Here is a 16,718-nt window from a genome sequence, read left to right as displayed (position 1 = left end):
ATACCTGGATCCTATGTCTAAAGGCAACAGAAAAAAAATTCTAAAATAATCCCCAAGTGAAAAATGGTGATAAAAAGATAGTAGACACTGCCGGCCTATGCATATGCGCATCCACACATACTTTCAGGATATAAAAAAGAGCCAGTAAAGGATGTCTGTTCACTTAGATCACATTTCAGTAATTAGGACACAACTGTCTTGATTTAGGCTGCTGTAACAGAATACCATATAGACTGGGTGGCTATAAACAGCCGAAATTTAGTTCTGACAGTTCTGGCGGCTGGAAATCCCGGAGCAGGGTGCAGGCATGGCTGAGATCTGGTGGGAGAACTCTTCTTGGCTGTAGCCTGCCCTTTCCTTTTCTTCTGCTATCTTCCCTCACAAGGCAGACAGGGAAGAGAGCTCAATGGGGGGTCTCTTTTATAAGGACACTAATCCCATTCAGGAGGGCTCCACCCTTACGATTTAATCACCCTAAGGCCCCACCTCCTAAAACCTGGGAGGTTAGGATTTTTACCATATAAACTAGGTGGGTCGAGGCACACAGTCAGTCCACAACACATACTTCCATGCCACTGTTTGCTGGTAGAATCCTATTTAAAATTATAGTAACCCCCCCCAAAGCTGGTCGATCCTATGAACTCCCAATTTCAAAATGATCAATTATCATAACTCTTCAACGTCCCGAGCGTTTAGCTAACGGCTTTATGCATTGTTTCTCCTTCCAAAAATAACTAAAAACGTAGCCCTTTCAAGCTGTCCTATTTACTCTCACCTCGTCATTTTCGCAGGAAAGTGATCGACAGCCTTCGACAAGGACGTCTGCTCCGAGGCCTTAAGAACCCCGCGGAAGACCGGCGCTGTGGCGTTGCAGAGTTGGGGTGGGGGCAGAAGACCCAGAGGGAGGCGGGAAGGAGGAGGGGGCATCCCGGGAGCTCGGCCTCCGGGCGAATCCCGGGCCTGGCTCCGTTTCCGTAGCTGCTGAGGGGTGAGATGAAGAGGCAAGGGGGACAGAAAGCGAGGAGGAGAAATAAAGAGAAGGGCGAGAGGCTCGGGAGGCGCGGCGAGCGCGGTACCTCAGACCTCGGAGGCCCGGGGGAGGGGCCCTCGGCGCCGCCGCCGCGGACTCCTCTGCTCCGGGCGGGCAGGTCTTCCCTGGCGGCGGGGTAGGAAGGGTAGAGTCCCGGCGGGCTCGGGCCGTTCCCCCGACGTCGCCAGCCAACAGCCTGGGACTAGGCCGGGTCACGCCTCAGCCCCCAGCCGCCTTGGTGGGCCCGAGGGAGGGGTCGCGGCGGCGCCGCCACTCGGGGTCCGGTGCTTATTGTTCCGGGAAGCCGCGGGCAGGATCGGGCCGGCCGACCCGCCCCCGCCTGGGGTCGCAGGGCAGCTGCGGGAGCGCCGACTGGCGGCGGACGCGCGGCCGGTGCGTGTCCCTTTAAGGGGCCGGGCCTGGGAGGCGAAGGGGCTGGCGGGGTGCGCGTCGCTCCCCGTGTGAGTGTGTGGGGGAGAGAGCGGCGGGCGGGCGCCGGAGGGAGGGAGGGAACGAGCGAGCAAGCGACGCGGGCCGCCCCTGCCGCCGCCGCCGCGGTCGGACCAGCGGCCTCCTCCCCTCCCCTCCCGCGCGTCGCCTTGCCGCGGGGAGGGGGCTCGCGTCGCCGCCTCCAGCCGCTCCCGATGAAGCAGCTGCCGCCGCAGCCGCCTCCGAAGATGGGGGATTTCTACGACCCCGAGCACCCGACCCCTGAGTAAGTATCTGCTCCGCTGCCCCCCGCGGCCGCCCTCGGCCAGAACCCCGAGGGCGGCGCGTCCTGACGGGCGGCGGCGCGGGCCGGCTCGAGGAGTAACGGGCCCGCGGTGGACTCGCGCGGGCGGCGTGGGGAGCAGGCCCGCGCCGCCGCCGCCGCCGCCGCCTCGCCCGGGCCGCGGCAGGTCGGCGGTTGGGCCCGGCGTTGGCGCGGCTGCTCGCGTCGCAGCGGCGGTTGGGCCGGGCCGGTGGGGGAGGGGCGGCCGCGGACACGGCCTCTGCCGCCGCCGCGTCCGCACCGACCCGGCCGCTGGAGGCTCGGCGGTCTCTTCCGGCTCCCCGCGGTCCGCGCAGGCCGCGCCGCAGGCGAAGGGGCGGAGGCGGAGGAGCTGCCGGTGTCGGGAGTCAGCGAGAGGGCACCGGCGAGGGTAGGCCGCGAATCCCCGGGCTCGGGTGGAAGCCCGGCCCGTCACCCGGCCTGTCGCCCGGCCTCCCGGCGACCGCGGCTCGGACCGGAAGGGCCTAGCGTGCCTCTCTCGGCCCGGGGCCGCGGAGGGTCCGCTCTGCCCTCTCGGGTTTGATTTTTTTCTCCTGGAACTCGATCTTGGCCTCGTAGTGCTTCCGGCTTCAGATTCTGCACCTTTGGCACTTCGGTTTTGTAATGGTGGCGAGGTTTGTGTGGCCCCGATGTTGAGGTGACACCGGGTTTGTTTTTCCGCCTGAAAATGAAATCCTCCGGAGAGGCAAACGTTCTCCTCCAGATTGTGGGATTTGCACACTTTCGGACACAACTTCCTTGGTAACAGGACCCTTGTACCCTAAATGGATGACTTTCTACTTCTCGTAAAGACTTACTTAAAAACCAAGGATCGTTTGAGGATTCTCTAAAGAGACAGCATTCTAGAAAACTGAAATCGAGTTTTGCCCGAAAGTATTTTTTCAGCCTTGGACTTTTTTTTTTTTTTTTTTTTTGTGGAGGGCTGTATCTGCTACTGTATCTGATTGATACCTCCGAGAGCTTCCACTCCAGAGCCTGGATTCACTTCTTTCCCTACGCCCTCACAAGACTATTGTTTTAACATGCTATCTGAAACTCCATTTGCTGGTGTTGGTTGAAGTCTAGACCTACGAATGAATATACGACTCATTTCCAAACTTAACCGTTGGTAGGGATTTCAGATGAAACTGTCACTTTATGAGCGGAAGGATTCCAGGAGATTTGTTCTTTTGACACATTTTACCTTAGCTCTGCTATCGCCTTTTTTTTTTTTTTCTTTGAACCCTTTGCCAAAGCTTTTCAACTTGGTCCGTAATGTCTGGATCTTCCTTGATAGTTCTTAGATTCATTTGCAACACAGAAGCATTATGTTGGGATATTGATGGTTGTTTCTGCACACAGAGAAATAATTACACTACCTTTCTAGATAAACCCAACTCTTATTTTTGATAGTAAGTTGTCTCAGCATGGCTTTATCCTTTCATGGGTTCTTTGCTTTTAGGTTAACATTACCTTGATTAGATTGTTTTAATTTACTGCACAATCAGTCCAGTTACAAAGGTCATGTTGTATAGGCTTTTGGTGTGAGACTTGGAGAACCTCAAACCATTCTGTATCATGATCCAATAAACACTTATTGAACAGTTGTCCTGTACAAAATAACATGCTAGCCCCCTGATTGGACTAAGTGCCTGCTTACCGTTCTTTTTACCAGGCTGTGTGGTGAAGTCCAGAACCCTTAAGGATCACATCCTTACACTTCTTGGGGAAAACATAATTTTTCGTAATGTGGGAAAATGAACTCAGAAGTGCATCTCTGATGGACATGAGTAGGGAGGAATCAAGAATGTTTATTTTTTGACACAAGGTCTTGGAGTTATTTCCTCTGCTTTTATGTCGCCACTGCTTTGCATTTTTAAGTTCCAAGGTGTGTGTATGTGTGTCGGTATTAACCTGCATGGAGTATAAAAATAATTATAAAATTTTTCTGTTATAATACTGTAAGAACTAGAAGGGATCTTAGTAGGCATCCTGAACAACACCTGTTTTTCAGATGGAAAAACTGAAACCTAGAGAAATGAAGTGACAGGAGATCCTCTGAGGTAGTATGTAGAAGCTAGTTAGTCATTATGCCACTGGAGGGGGAAAAGCAGTACAGTGTAGGGTTAAAGAACTTGGATTTCAGAGTCAGACATCCCTGGGTTTGAACACTAGTTGAACCTTGGACAAGTGTCTTCATCTCTCTAAGCTTGGGTTTTCTCATCTTCAAAGTAGGAATTGTGATGGTAGCAACCTCATAGGGCTTTGGGGAGGATTGGATGAGAATAATGTATGAAAAGCCCTTGGCACAGAGTGGCGTGTATAAATGCTTCTAGCTGGGATCATCAGGGAATACTTAAGAGGTAGGATTTTAAGTCAAGCTTGGAATAGGTGGGCTTGAGGGGGTAACGTTCCCCGGGGGAAGGAATGACCGAGTGCCCCTTTTAGACTTCGGGTAGTTTGAAATGGTTCTTAGACACATGAAGAAATTGAGGCACGAAACATAAATTCAGTTTGATTGAAGTAACTGTTGGAACCTGATGTTCTGTGTTTGTCTTGGACTCACTCTTTAATCAGTTACAGCTGTGAGACCTGGCTTTTCTTCCCGTGGCATATAGGATTGTGTTTCAGGTGAAAATGGCTGTAATCGCCTGAGTATCTGTGCATTAGGTGTCTGCTGTTGGGGCCAGGTGTTGAGGACACTGCAAATTAGATCCAGTTAAAGTCTTTAAGGAACTCTTCTAATGAGAGAGGCAAGTACTTAACAGCCATGGAAGTGCTGTTCTTTGAACATGTGCATGTCTATTTTGTGCCAAACATAGGCGCATTAGAGGTGAGTGGTGTACAAAACAAAATTTGCCCTTGTGGGCACCCCTCCTAGGGGTGGGTAGTAATGAATAATACAGAATATTCAAAGGTAAGTGCTTTGAAAAATGGAGCAGGGTAAGGGGGAATCCAGAATTTCTGGGAAAGGTGATTTTTTTTTTTTTAAGATGTGATAATTTAAAATGAGGTAGACTGGGTGTACCTGCTTGAGAATGATGTTTAGGCAAAGACTTAAAAGGGAGGGAGAGCCATGTTAATATCTGGGGTGAAAGCATTCCAAATGGAATAATTCCAAGGTGCCAAAGCAGAAGTAGTGAATTCTGCCTGGTATGGCTAAAACAGAATAAACAAAAAAGAGCAATAAATAGTAACTTGGGTCAGGGTGGGATGCAGATTTCATAGTGCTTTGTAGAGTCATTATAAGGACTTTGCCCAGAGTTTTCAACAGAGGAGTTACATGGTCTGCTTTCAGCTTCAGAAGGATCACCCCCTTTGCAGGGGAGAACAGAAGCAGCAGGGAGACTTGTAATGAAGTTAGCAATCTGGAAGAGAGCTGCTGATGACTTGTAAAGGTGGTAACCAGGAGATGGTGAGAAATGATTGGATTCTGGATATACATTGAAGAATAAACCAATATGATTCATTGATAGATCAGATGTGGCATGTGAGAGAGGAACCAAGGATGATTCCAAGGTTTTTCGTCTGAGTAGTTAGAAAGATGGAGTTGCCATCAACCATGATAGTAGGTATGACTGTGACAAGAGCAAGTTTGGGAAATAGATTAGGAGTTCAGTTTTAGACATGGTTAAGTTTGAGATGCCTTTTAGACATTCAGGTTGAATTGATAACCAGGTCAGTCTCCTGGAGTTCAGGGGAAAGGTCTGGACTGGAGATGTATTTTGTGGTCATCAGCTTAGTATTAGAACCACAACACTGGACGACATTACCAAGGGAACATGTGAAGAAAGAGACAGGACCCGGGAGTGGTCCCTTTAAATTGCAGTATTAAGAGGCTTTTATTATATAGGGTCTTAAGATGGATGGCACCTTTAAACTTAGGGGGAAAAATTACCTCTTCACTAACCTCTGACTAGAAGTTAGCATTTCTTTTAATTGCCAGTATAAAGAGCAAACTACAGTACTACCAACAGTACTTGTGATTTTACTACTAGTACAAGTCAAATATTTTTTATGATATGCTGTGGTTGTAGGTATCTCAAAATGTTTATCATTACGTCAAAACATTGATGTAAGGTAATGTAAACATTACATTATGTATATCATTACATCTCTGCATTATAGTAGAGATCTACCACTACATTGTTAAGAAGCATGTGTATTACTGTGTCACACATTTGGGGTTTTTGTTCTCAACATAATTGGTCTCATTTGTAATCCTTGTATTTTATTTTATGCATTTAAAAATATTAAGCTGAGAAGAAATCCACAGGTTTCGTTAGACTACCAAAATTTTTTTGTCCAAAGCACACAAAAAAAGTTAAACTCTGGGCTTTGGAGCTAGCTTTTAGAACTCACCTCTTTTTTACTTAATAGCTTTATGAAACTGAGCAGGTTTCATAATTACTCTGTGCTTTGGTGTCATTATTTGTAAAGTGGGGATCATAATAGTATTTTCTGCAAAGGGTTTTATGAGGATTTAAGAATTAGGACAGTGTTAGTTCTTTTATTGTAGGTATTGGATAGAAAGAAGAGTACAGGGCATCATGATAAGAAAAGCATGGTGAATTTGGCCAAAATAAAGTTTATTAACTGGGAAAAAATATTTCTACATGTTCTAAAAAATATAAAGCAGTGAGATTAGTGAAGTTCTCACAGAATTCTCGTAATTCATCTTAGTTACGGTGGGAATGGAGATGCCATAGGAAGCCAACTAAGAGAAGATACTGCTGGGAGGGTTTCCTGGTGAGACAGCCTGATGAACTATCCTAGTATTTAGAAGAAAGTATACCTCTCCAGTATTCATGTTCCTCTTTGCTCTTTTCTAGATTTCAGGCTGACCATTCTTAAACTGACACATTATGTCTTTAGAAAGGTATCAAGCAACTGTTGATACAGTTGTGTTTTACTAAGAAATACAAACTGCCAAGACATACTTTATACCCATCAGTCCATCATGCTTTCCTAGTTTCCTCAGTGGAACTTTGATATTCCCAAATTTTTTCTGCCACTTTTCACTGTACTGACTGATTTAATCTGTTCCCTTTTAAAAAATTGAAATGTATTATAATTTACTCTTTGACAGGTAACAGTTTTTCTTGACTTGATAACTGGTGGTGGTCCGTGAGTCTTGTCAGTTTTTGCAGAGAAGCTAGAATAGTCATATGCTGGATGGCAAAGAATGACTAGCCTGGGTTACAGAATCCAAAGTTGACCAGCTTCGTTTCTGTTAATTCTTCCAGAGTAGTGTAGAGTACCTTATTTTGTCATGCACTAAGAGCTATTATTATAAGGCTCTGAGAGACCATTCATATTAGAAACTGAACCATTACATCTGGAGTCACCAAACATCAGGTTTAGAATCCTTCCTTCCTTTGAGAGAGATCCAGGGCATAGGGGTAGGATGGGAGGGGGGCGGGAGCCAGAGTGGGACTGGGGAGGCATTTTATTTTGAAAAAATATCAAATTTGCAGAGAAGTTGCAGGAATAGCATAATGAATTTCCACATACTGTTTATCTGCATTAACCAGTAATTGAAATTTTGTCACATTTGGTTTATCTTTCTGTATAAAAGAATATACATGTTTTTATTTTTGGCTGAATCAGGTTGCAGACCTCACGATCCTTCACCCCTAAATATTTCATAGTATTACCTAAGAAAAAAACATTCTCTTGGATAACCAATAACCAGGCAATTTAATATTTGTAATGATACTGTTAACTCTTAGACTGTTCATATTTAAATTTTGCCAGTTGTCTCAACAGTGTCCTCTCTTTTCAGTCTAGGGTTACACATTGCATTTATTTATTTATTTAATTTATTTATTAAAGATTTTATTTGAGAGAGAGAGAGAATGAGAGATAGCATGAGAGGGAAGAGGGTCAGATGGAGAAGCCGACTCCCTGCTGAGCAGGGAGCCCGATGTGGGACTCGATCCCGGGACTCCAGGATCATGACCTGAGCTGAAGGCAGTCGCTTAACCAACTGAGCCACCCAGGCGCCCACACATTGCATTTAATTGTGATGTCTCTTAGTCCTCTCTAATCTCTGAGGATAGAGCTTTAAAATTCAAGCTTTGGAGGTACTTTACTGTTGTCTTTGGATTTACCGTAATTGTGATATTTTAAGAACAATAACAGTGTCTGGTAGTACGTTTTAAATGGTTTCTTTTTTTAATTACCAGAACAATAAATGCTTATTGCAGAAGGGTAAGATAACACAGATATTAATAGAGGAAAAAGTGAAAATCCACCCTTAACATCTCTTCATTGCTCCATCTCTCCAAATCCCACATCCAAGAGGGTAACCACTACTAACAATTTAGTGTATACCTTTCCAGATCTTTTCCCTTTTTTTTTTTTTTAATATAAGCAGAGTCCTACTACATATATCATTCTACCTTTTTTTTACATTCTGTATCCTCTGCATATTTACATTAACATATAAGATGTACTCATTTTTAACAGGCAATATTGAGTTGCTTTATTACGGTGTCTGGTTGTAATGTTAAGCAGTTTAAAAAGGCCTTAGGACATACTGTGCTGTGTGGAAGGCGTCTCCTTGCAAATATGTTTCCCCACTGGGTGAGTATATCTGGTAATTTTATGATAGCGTTTCAATGATTTTGTTTAGACTTTGACTTCTATACTTTTTTTTTCTTTTTAAAAATATATTGTATATATATTTATTTCTATTCGCCCTGTCTGGTGCTGATGGATTAAGTTTTTTTTTGTTCTGTTTTGTTTGTTTTTTTAAAGATCTTCTTTTTAAGTAATTTCTACGCTTAACGTGGGGCTTGAGCTTATAACCCAGAGATCAAGAGTCACATGCTCCATCGACTGAGCCAGCAGGTACCCCGGATTAAGTAGTTTTTATTCCTGCCCTACTTTGATTAGTTGCTTGGTTATTTTAAAAAGAAAACTCAAGGCATTTAAGTACAGTTTTTTGAAAATAGTTGGTTTGAAGCTGGCCAACTGAAAATTCAATAGGTTTGTTGTTTTTCGTAATGGGGTCTATATTTGGAAGTCTACTTTCATGGATTCAAATGAGAGGCAGATTACCTTGTATAATTTTTGGTTATCGTATGCTAGTGAAATGTTGTATTTGAGTCCCTTAGGTTTGGGATTCAAGTATAATGTATTTTAGTTTGATAGTCTTTTTTTTTTTTTTTAAATCAAACTAGTGTCTTTTCCAGCTAAGCAAATACATTGGTCATTGAGATGGAAGTTTAAAGTTGGTATAAATTTTTATAGATGCTTTTTATTTTAGAGTGCTTTTTCTGTCAGATGCTAACATCTCACAAGTGAAAATATCCTTGGGATCGTGTGGGTGTTGATAGGAGTGTGATCATGCTGGCAGGCTGCTGGGAGGTCTGTTTACTGGGAGCACCGCTTGTGGGCTTGCAAGAACCTGGAGCAAGTGGTGGTTTCTGACTATAGCTCTTCCCGCTGTCCGCTTCCTGCCATATGCAGTTAGATCCTCTCTTGGGGGAGGGTTGGTTGTATAGTAATCACCAATATTTGTCTCATGATTAGCTCTTTGTGGAGACCTATGGGCTAACTTGTACTTTGAGTCTTTTGTCTGATATTTGGCCTCTTAGTGAAGAGTTTTTACTGTGGTAGGCAGATGCTGCCAAGGTGAAAATTTTTATGAATTTTGTATGACTGTAAAGTAGAGCTACCATTATTTTTCATAAAGTACATAGATGGCTGCAGACCCTTTCTATGGAAATCCACTTATTCTAATTTGGAGCACATACAGACTTTCTAAAATTACTTGGGTAAAAACATACCTTGGGGCGCTTGGGTGGCTCAGTCAGTTAAGTGTCTGCCTTGGGCTGGGGTCATGATCCCAGGGTCCTGGGATCGAGCCCCACATCGGGCTCCCTGCTCGGCGGGAAGCCTGCTTCTCCCTCTCCCACTTCCCTTGCTTGTGTTCCTGCTCTCGCTCTTTCTCTGTCAAATAAATAAAATCTTAAAACAAAAACATACCTCTTCCATTATTTTATCAATTCTAGACCGGAGTATCTATATGAACTCTAAATCATAAGCTACACGTTTTACGATACTGCTTCTGTGCTGAAAATTATCTGTAGTAAAGAGATGAATTTTGTTGAGGTACGATAAAACATTCTGTTAGAAGTAGGTGACAGTATACTACTGAAGTTTTCCCGAAGAGAACCTTAATAGGTATGCTCTTTAGCTTAAGTTTACCATGTCCATTAGAAAATTGTTTATTGTAATTATTCAGGAAACCACTTACTGCAATCATGAAAAGTATGATGTAGTTTTTCTGGCCGATTAATAGCAGTTTGTATAAGAAAATAATGTTAATAGCTGAATATTAACACATTGAAACAGTGGTAGTTAAATATAAAACCAATGTTTCCTCAGTTATATTGCTTGTGTTCATTAGACAGTGAGACTACCAAGAAATACTTGATATCCATCTATCTTTGACTACCCTTATTAGAGAAGGTAATAATAGTGTTAGAAGATACAAAATTGGGGCAAGAGTTGGAGCCTGGCTTTTCAGTTGTGCATATGATAGCTGCAAAATTTGTTAGCTGTGTGCTTTTTGTGAAATGTACCTGTTGCTTAAGTACTTTTATTTCCATCATTACTGTTTTTCCACATTAATATTTTAAAAAGATATATTTGCATGTGTGTTTTTATAATTCTCCAACTTTTAAGCTCCTTTAGGTGGTAACTAATAATGAAGCATCAAGAAAGGCTAACCATTTCATTGGAGCCTGTCTATATAAGCATTCATCCATTCTGTTGCATCATATAGACTTGTTTGGTTCTGTCGATTGCTAGGACCTACAGGATTTTGTCCCATGTACTAGCAAATCCAAGGAACATGACAAATATGTTATAGAGACTTACTCTTTTAGATGGAGGAATCCCAGTAACTAGCAGTTGGGTACATAAGTAGTATGTACTTAATAAATGTTTGAGTTGACCTGATTCTTCATAACTGTCATTCTAATTTTCTGATGGAGTGAATAGCAGCATTAATAATTACTGGCATCTGTCCTAAGACATTCTTAAATAACTATTGCATTAGGACAGAGAAAGTCAGGGAATTGAGTGGTATGAGTTGGGCTATGGAATGTGATTGGTGCTGAGAGAAGTTTTTATTCTTCTATTGGTCCTTGTGGAGACAAACTGATGAAAATTGGAGATCTCATGATGGTGGTCTGAGAGAGAACGTGAGTGCTTCCTAAGGTAGGATAGCCTATTGTGTTTTGTGCTAGACCAGTTCCCCCCCCCCAGCCTTTTTAGTTGTTGTTTTGTATTTGTGTTTTTTCCAGGATGCATAATCTATTTAAATTATAGCCCTTTACCCTTGCTTAGTTGTCTTTCTGTTCAAATCCTTCAATCAGTAGTCTCATTTATCTCTTTATGATTAGGGGCCAAAAGGAAGTGAGGCAACTACAGTTGCAGTGATAAATCAAGGGATGTTTTGGGGTATACCATAAGGCTGTGACACTGAAAAATGGTAGAAAACTTGATAACTCTGTAATTGAGGCTTTTGTTCTCTAGGATGGCTAATGCTTTTTATATCTAGAAAACTGAAAAATTATATGCTAAGCCTTAAACTTTATGAAGCAATTATAAAGTTATAAAGTTTTTTTTCATTATAATCGAACCTTTTATTTATTTTTAATTTTTTTTAAGATTTTATTTATTTATTTGACAGAGAGAGAGAGCGAAAGCAGGAACACAGGCAGGGAGAGTGGGAGAAGGAGAAGCAGGCTTCTCGCGGAGCAGGGAGCCCGATGTGGGGCTTGATCCCAGGACCCTGGGATCATGACCTGAGCCGAAGGCAGACGCTTAACGACTGAGCCACCCAGGCGCCCCTAATCGCACCTTTTAAAACCTGACTGATGTTACGAAAAACTAGCTGAATTGAACTTTTGACGAATTCCTACCTTGTGATAAGGATACAGCAGTAAGTACAGTGAGCTATAGCAGGGACACCTAACCCAGACTGGTGGAAGAGGGGTGGGTAGTCAGGGAGGGCTGCCCAGAGGATGTATACTTGGCCTGAAAGAATGGGAATTAAGCAAAAAGGGTGGATGGAGGGTACTCAAGGGCCATACTGAAGGATAGGGTACATAGGGAAAATTGTCCCTATGTCCGTTTCCAGTTAGACTCCTCTGCATTTTCCCCAGTGTAAATTGCTGAGCAGCATAAGCAGTACTCATGGAGGGAGGCTTTATTACCTTACCTAATGACTTCTCATTACTGTGGCTTCCCACTTTTTTTCCCCTTAACTTGTTACCATGGTTTACCATGGCTGTGATTTTAAAGGGCATGGAAGGTAGTACCTCTGATTTTATGAATAAGGTAGGAAAAGAAGGCCCAAAGAAGTTCAAGCTATGCTCACTAGCTAGTGACTCCACCACAGCTTGAGCAAGGGTCTTTTCATTTACCAATTTGTCAAAGACTGCCTTTTTTTTAAGGGTGGGTTGGGGGGGTGCCTGGGTGGCTCAGTCGTTAAGCGTCTGCCTTCAGCTCAGGTCATGATCCCAGGGTCCTGGGATTGAGCCCCGCATCAGTCTCCCTGCTCAGCAGGAAACCTGCTTCTCCCTCTCCCACTCCCCCTGCTTGTGTTCCCTCTCTCGCTGTCTCTCTCTCTCTCTGTCAAATAAATAAATAAAATCTTAAAAAAAAAAAAAGTGGGTGGGGAGGCAGGGGGAGAGGGAGAATCTCAAGCAGGCTCCATGCCCAGCTTGGAGCCCAAGGAGGGGCTCTATCCCATGGCCCTGAGATCATGACCTGAGTCAAAATCAAGAGTCAGTTGCTTAACCAACTGAGCCACCCGGCTGCCCCAAGACTAACTTTTTAATGATACTAAGGAATAACATAGTAGCGGCCATTTATAATCAACTGGTTTCCTGTATTCTGAGTTAACTTGTTTTCCTAGGGATCTTCTGGATTAGTCTTGAGGTGCTTATAATAGTTCAATTTGGAGGGTGTGGGGGATTTACTCCTTGAGTTATTTCTTTTCTTTGACTTTGCATATATGTATACTAGAGGATTAGATGGCTGAACATCATTGCAGCAGAAGGTACACTGGATATGTGGACCATCCAGATCTGCTCCTTTGGCCAAGTGCCTTAAATAGTCTGAAATCTTCATTGGAAATGAGCTTCTAGGAACTTGTACTAAAGTGAAACTCCAGCCTTGGTTTGTTGTCATTCCATATATTAAGGAAAACCAGGAGAAGTACATGGGTAGATAACTTGCCTTTTGTTAAGAGGGCTAATGTTTATTTTTGCCTTTCTTCATGTCCTGCATAAAACCTCACTGCTGCTTGTGCTCTTTTTGTTTTACTAGTTCCTGCTCTGTCCACGTGATGAGGTAGTTCTAATTCAAGGATTCTCTTAGGACTTTAACTCATGGTTTTTGGACAAATGGACAGAGCTCACAAGTAGTAATAATAAACATATTTGTGAGAGCATAAGATGCCAGAGACATCATTCCTCGATGCTGATTAGAGTAGTTATAGATTAATAGGAGAGGGTATGTAATCATGGTTACTTTGAAATAAACTTGTACCTAACTTGCTTGGATGTCTGTGGATACTTTTTCTATTTGAATTGTTTGGGAAATGAGACCATATTGCTCTAACTTAACTTGTTCTAAGTTGAACATCAAGACCCTAACTTAATGATTCCCTGGTTCAGAAATTTGCATTATTCAAGGTTAATTTAAAAACCAGTGCTTGGGGGCACCTAGGTGGCTCATTTGCTTGAGGGTCTGACTCTTGATTTCAGCACAGGTCATGATCTCAGGGTTGTGATATCGAGCCCTATGTGGGGGACTCGCTCTGGGCGTGGAGCCTGCTTAAGATTCTCCCTCTCCTTCTATGTCTGCCCCCCCCCAAAAAAAACAACAAACACACACACAAAAAACAGTGCTTAAGTCATGGAGATGAAAGGTAAAAAAATAAAAATAAAACAGGGGTTAGTAAAGTATGGCCCACAGGCCAAATCTGGTTGACCACCTGTGCTGTACCTATGAGCTAAGAGTGGTTTTTACATTTTTTAATGGTGGGGCATAAAATAAAAAGAATACTTTGTGCTGTATGAAAATTATATGAAATTCAAATTTCACTACTCATAAGCAAAGTTTTATTGGAACACAGCCACATACACCCACAAACCAAACAAAATAAAAGCCAGTGCTTATTTTTATGGTATTATACAAGGGGAAAGAAGATATAAAAGATTGGTGAATGCTTAAATTGAGCCTGGATAATACTTCAAAATTTCCTGGTTAGTAAATTTTCTAATCTTTTGTATTCATCAAAAGAAAGTTTGGGGCACCTGAGTGGCTCAGTCAGTTAAGCGTCTGCCTTAGGCTCGGGTCATGATCCTGCAGTCCTGGGATCGAGTCCTGCATTGGGCTCCCTGCTCAGCGGGGTGTCTGCTTCTCCCTCTGCCTGTCCGCCCTGCTTGTGCTTTTTCTCTCTCCCTCAAATAAAATCTTAAAAAAAAAAAAAAAAGTTTGAAGAGCGTAATTAGCATTGTTTTGTTTCCGTGAAGTTTCAGGTTAGTTATGGCTTAAGCCTAGGTTTATTTATTTCTTTATTTTTTTAAAGATTTTATTTATTTGACAGAGAGAGTGATAGCGAGAGCAGGAACACAAGCAGGGGGAGTGGGAGAGGGAGAAGCAGGCTTCCCCCTGAGCAGGGAGACCGATGCGGGGCTTGATTCCAGGACCCTGGGATCGTGACCTGAGTCGAAGGCAGACGATTAACGACTGAGCCGCCCAGGCGCCCCAAGCCTAGTTTTAAACTAAATTTTTTTTGAGCCCATCAATGAATATCGAATTTTGATTTTTGTAATAGGTACAGTCTAGAACAGGGGTTGGCAAATTGGCCAGTGGGCCAGATCCAGCCTGCCTGGATGTTTCAGTATAGCCTATGAATTAAGAATGATTTTATATCTTTTAAATGGTTAAAAAAACCTGAAAGAATGGTATTTTGTGACATGTGAAAATGATCTGACAATGAAGTTTTTGTGTCAGTAAATAGTTATTGGAGCACAGCCATGCTCATTCATTTATTGTATATGGCCACTTTCCCACAAAAATGTCAGAGTTGAGTAGTTCTGACAGACTCATGGCCTGTGAAGCCTGAAATATTTACTTTCTAGATCTTTATAGAAAATTTGCCTACGCTTGCTCTAGCACTGGTGAAAAATATATTGAGTGTCTAATTTGCAAGATTGCTTATGTACAGTTTTAAAATACGTTAAATTTCCAGGAAGGCATGGCCCATCCTAGTTTCATGCTTTTTAGAGTGACTTGGTAAGAAGTTCACTGTACTGCAATGTGGCATTAGTGATGAATCTCACAGTTATGTTAGAATAATTACTTCTATTTTATTATAAACTTTTAAGAAAGGAGCTTAAGCTTTCAGGCTGTTTTTCTCTATCAGTCAGAAGGTAGAATTTAATGTAAGGAATTGGTTGAAAGGGCTGCTGGAGAACTGAGAAAATGAAAAGGGGACACTGAAGGTAACAGCAACAGAAAGGCAGGAAGTAGCTGCCTATCCTAGGGCTGGAGGGAAAAGGGAAGAGGGTGTGGTTCTCAGAACCCAGAAGCTTGGAGTAGGTAGGGCCCCCTGGAGCTGAGACCTCTGAGGAAGGGTTACCTGACAACTGGTGCTGGCGTCTGAAGGGTTGTAGTCAAGCTAGTCTGGGATTGTGAAAAAAAAGGTAGAAACTGTAATCAAAGCCAGGATGAAATGTATTAGTGGGTCAGTACGTGTAGGAACTGTGACCAACAGGAAGGAGCACATTCCCTCTTACTCTTCCAGTCTTTCAGTCTTCCTCTAGCACATGCTATTTGTGCCAGAGGAAAAATGTAGTTTACAGTGTCCTGATTATACTGTCACAAACAAGCGTGTAAAAGTGTCAAATAAATAAAAAGAAAGTGTGCTAGGAGCTAAAAGAAAGTATCTTAATAAAGGACAGGTGGTCTAAACATATCAGAACATTTCTCCAAGGGGCGCCTGGGTGGCTCAGATGGTTAAGCATCTGCCTTCCGCTCAGGTCATGATCTCCAGGTCCTGGGAATTGAGCCCCACATCAGGCTCCCTGATCAGAGGGGAGCCTGCTTCTACCTCTGCCTCTCCCCACTGCTCCTGCTCTCTCTCTCTATCTCTATCTCTCTGTCTCAAATGAATCAATAAAATCTTTAAAAAAAAAAAAAAGATTTCTCCAAGCTCCAGGTAAGAAATGATTCTAGTGTATTGGAATCTGGGAAGGTAAAAAAGAAATCCAAAGGGAAGACTTTTGGATGAGCGTTGTGAAGCATCTGGAGTTTTCTTTTTTTTAGGTCATGATGTCTATTCCCCACACGTTGCATTCTTTTTTTTTAAACAGATTTTTTTTTTTTTTTAATTTGAGAGAAAGAGTGGAGAGAGAGCATGAGTAGGGGGGAGGAGCGGAGGGAGAGGGAGAAGCAAATTCCTTGCTGAACAGGGAGCCTGAGAAGGGACTCAGTCCTGGAACTCCCGGGATCATGAGCTGAGCCGAAGGCAGATGCTTAACCAACTGAGCCACCCAGGTGCCCCACACATTGCATTCTTTTGGAGGAATTGTTTTAAGGTGAAATCCTGGCTTTTGTTTACCTTGGTCTGTTGGGTACAATAGGAGGAAAAGACTGAAGAATGAAGACTATCTGAACTTTGTTAGATAGCAGTAAAACCCCCGATATATGAAAAGTGGGGACTTTCTCTATATGTTTCAATTTTGGATTGTCTGCTACCCAACAGGAGAAAAATAAATCCAGTTATCAATTATTTAGGAAATAAGGGGTTCCAAATAGTATAAAGCCAATTTGTACATCTTCTAGTTAGTGTTTCTCAAACTGTTAGTCTGTCATGGATTGGTTTATTTTATTTTATTTTAT

At 43.0% G+C, this 16,718-nt stretch overlaps 1 protein-coding gene and 1 long non-coding RNA gene across 3 annotated transcripts in view; one reads left to right on the top strand and one right to left on the bottom strand.

The window, feature by feature from the left end:
* The window catches only part of LOC112833806 (uncharacterized), a 47,993-nt gene extending 46,479 nt beyond the window's left edge, over positions 1–1,514 (bottom strand). The window contains exon 1 of one of the 2 annotated variants that reach the window (XR_012380876.1): positions 776–1,514. This is a non-coding gene — a long non-coding RNA (uncharacterized lncRNA). The remainder of the gene's footprint in view (positions 1–775) is intronic. The other variant, XR_003210737.2, reaches the window with a different exon arrangement.
* Positions 1,515–1,532: 18 nt separating this feature from the next.
* SETD2 (SET domain containing 2, histone lysine methyltransferase) overlaps positions 1,533–16,718 on the top strand; it is a 125,752-nt gene continuing 110,566 nt past the window's right edge. The window contains exon 1 of the mRNA XM_073901087.1: positions 1,533–1,746. Within this exon, the coding sequence (XP_073757188.1) occupies positions 1,675–1,746 (72 nt within the window). The 5' untranslated portion in view covers positions 1,533–1,674. The remainder of the gene's footprint in view (positions 1,747–16,718) is intronic.

The sequence above is a fragment of the Callorhinus ursinus genome, unplaced genomic scaffold (assembly GCF_003265705.2).
Source record: "Callorhinus ursinus isolate GAN/ISIS: 27379988/994484 unplaced genomic scaffold, GSC_fseal_2.0 scaffold15, whole genome shotgun sequence".
NCBI classification, from domain to species: domain Eukaryota; kingdom Metazoa; phylum Chordata; class Mammalia; order Carnivora; family Otariidae; genus Callorhinus; species Callorhinus ursinus.
This window is presented reverse-complemented; position numbering and strand designations above follow the sequence as displayed.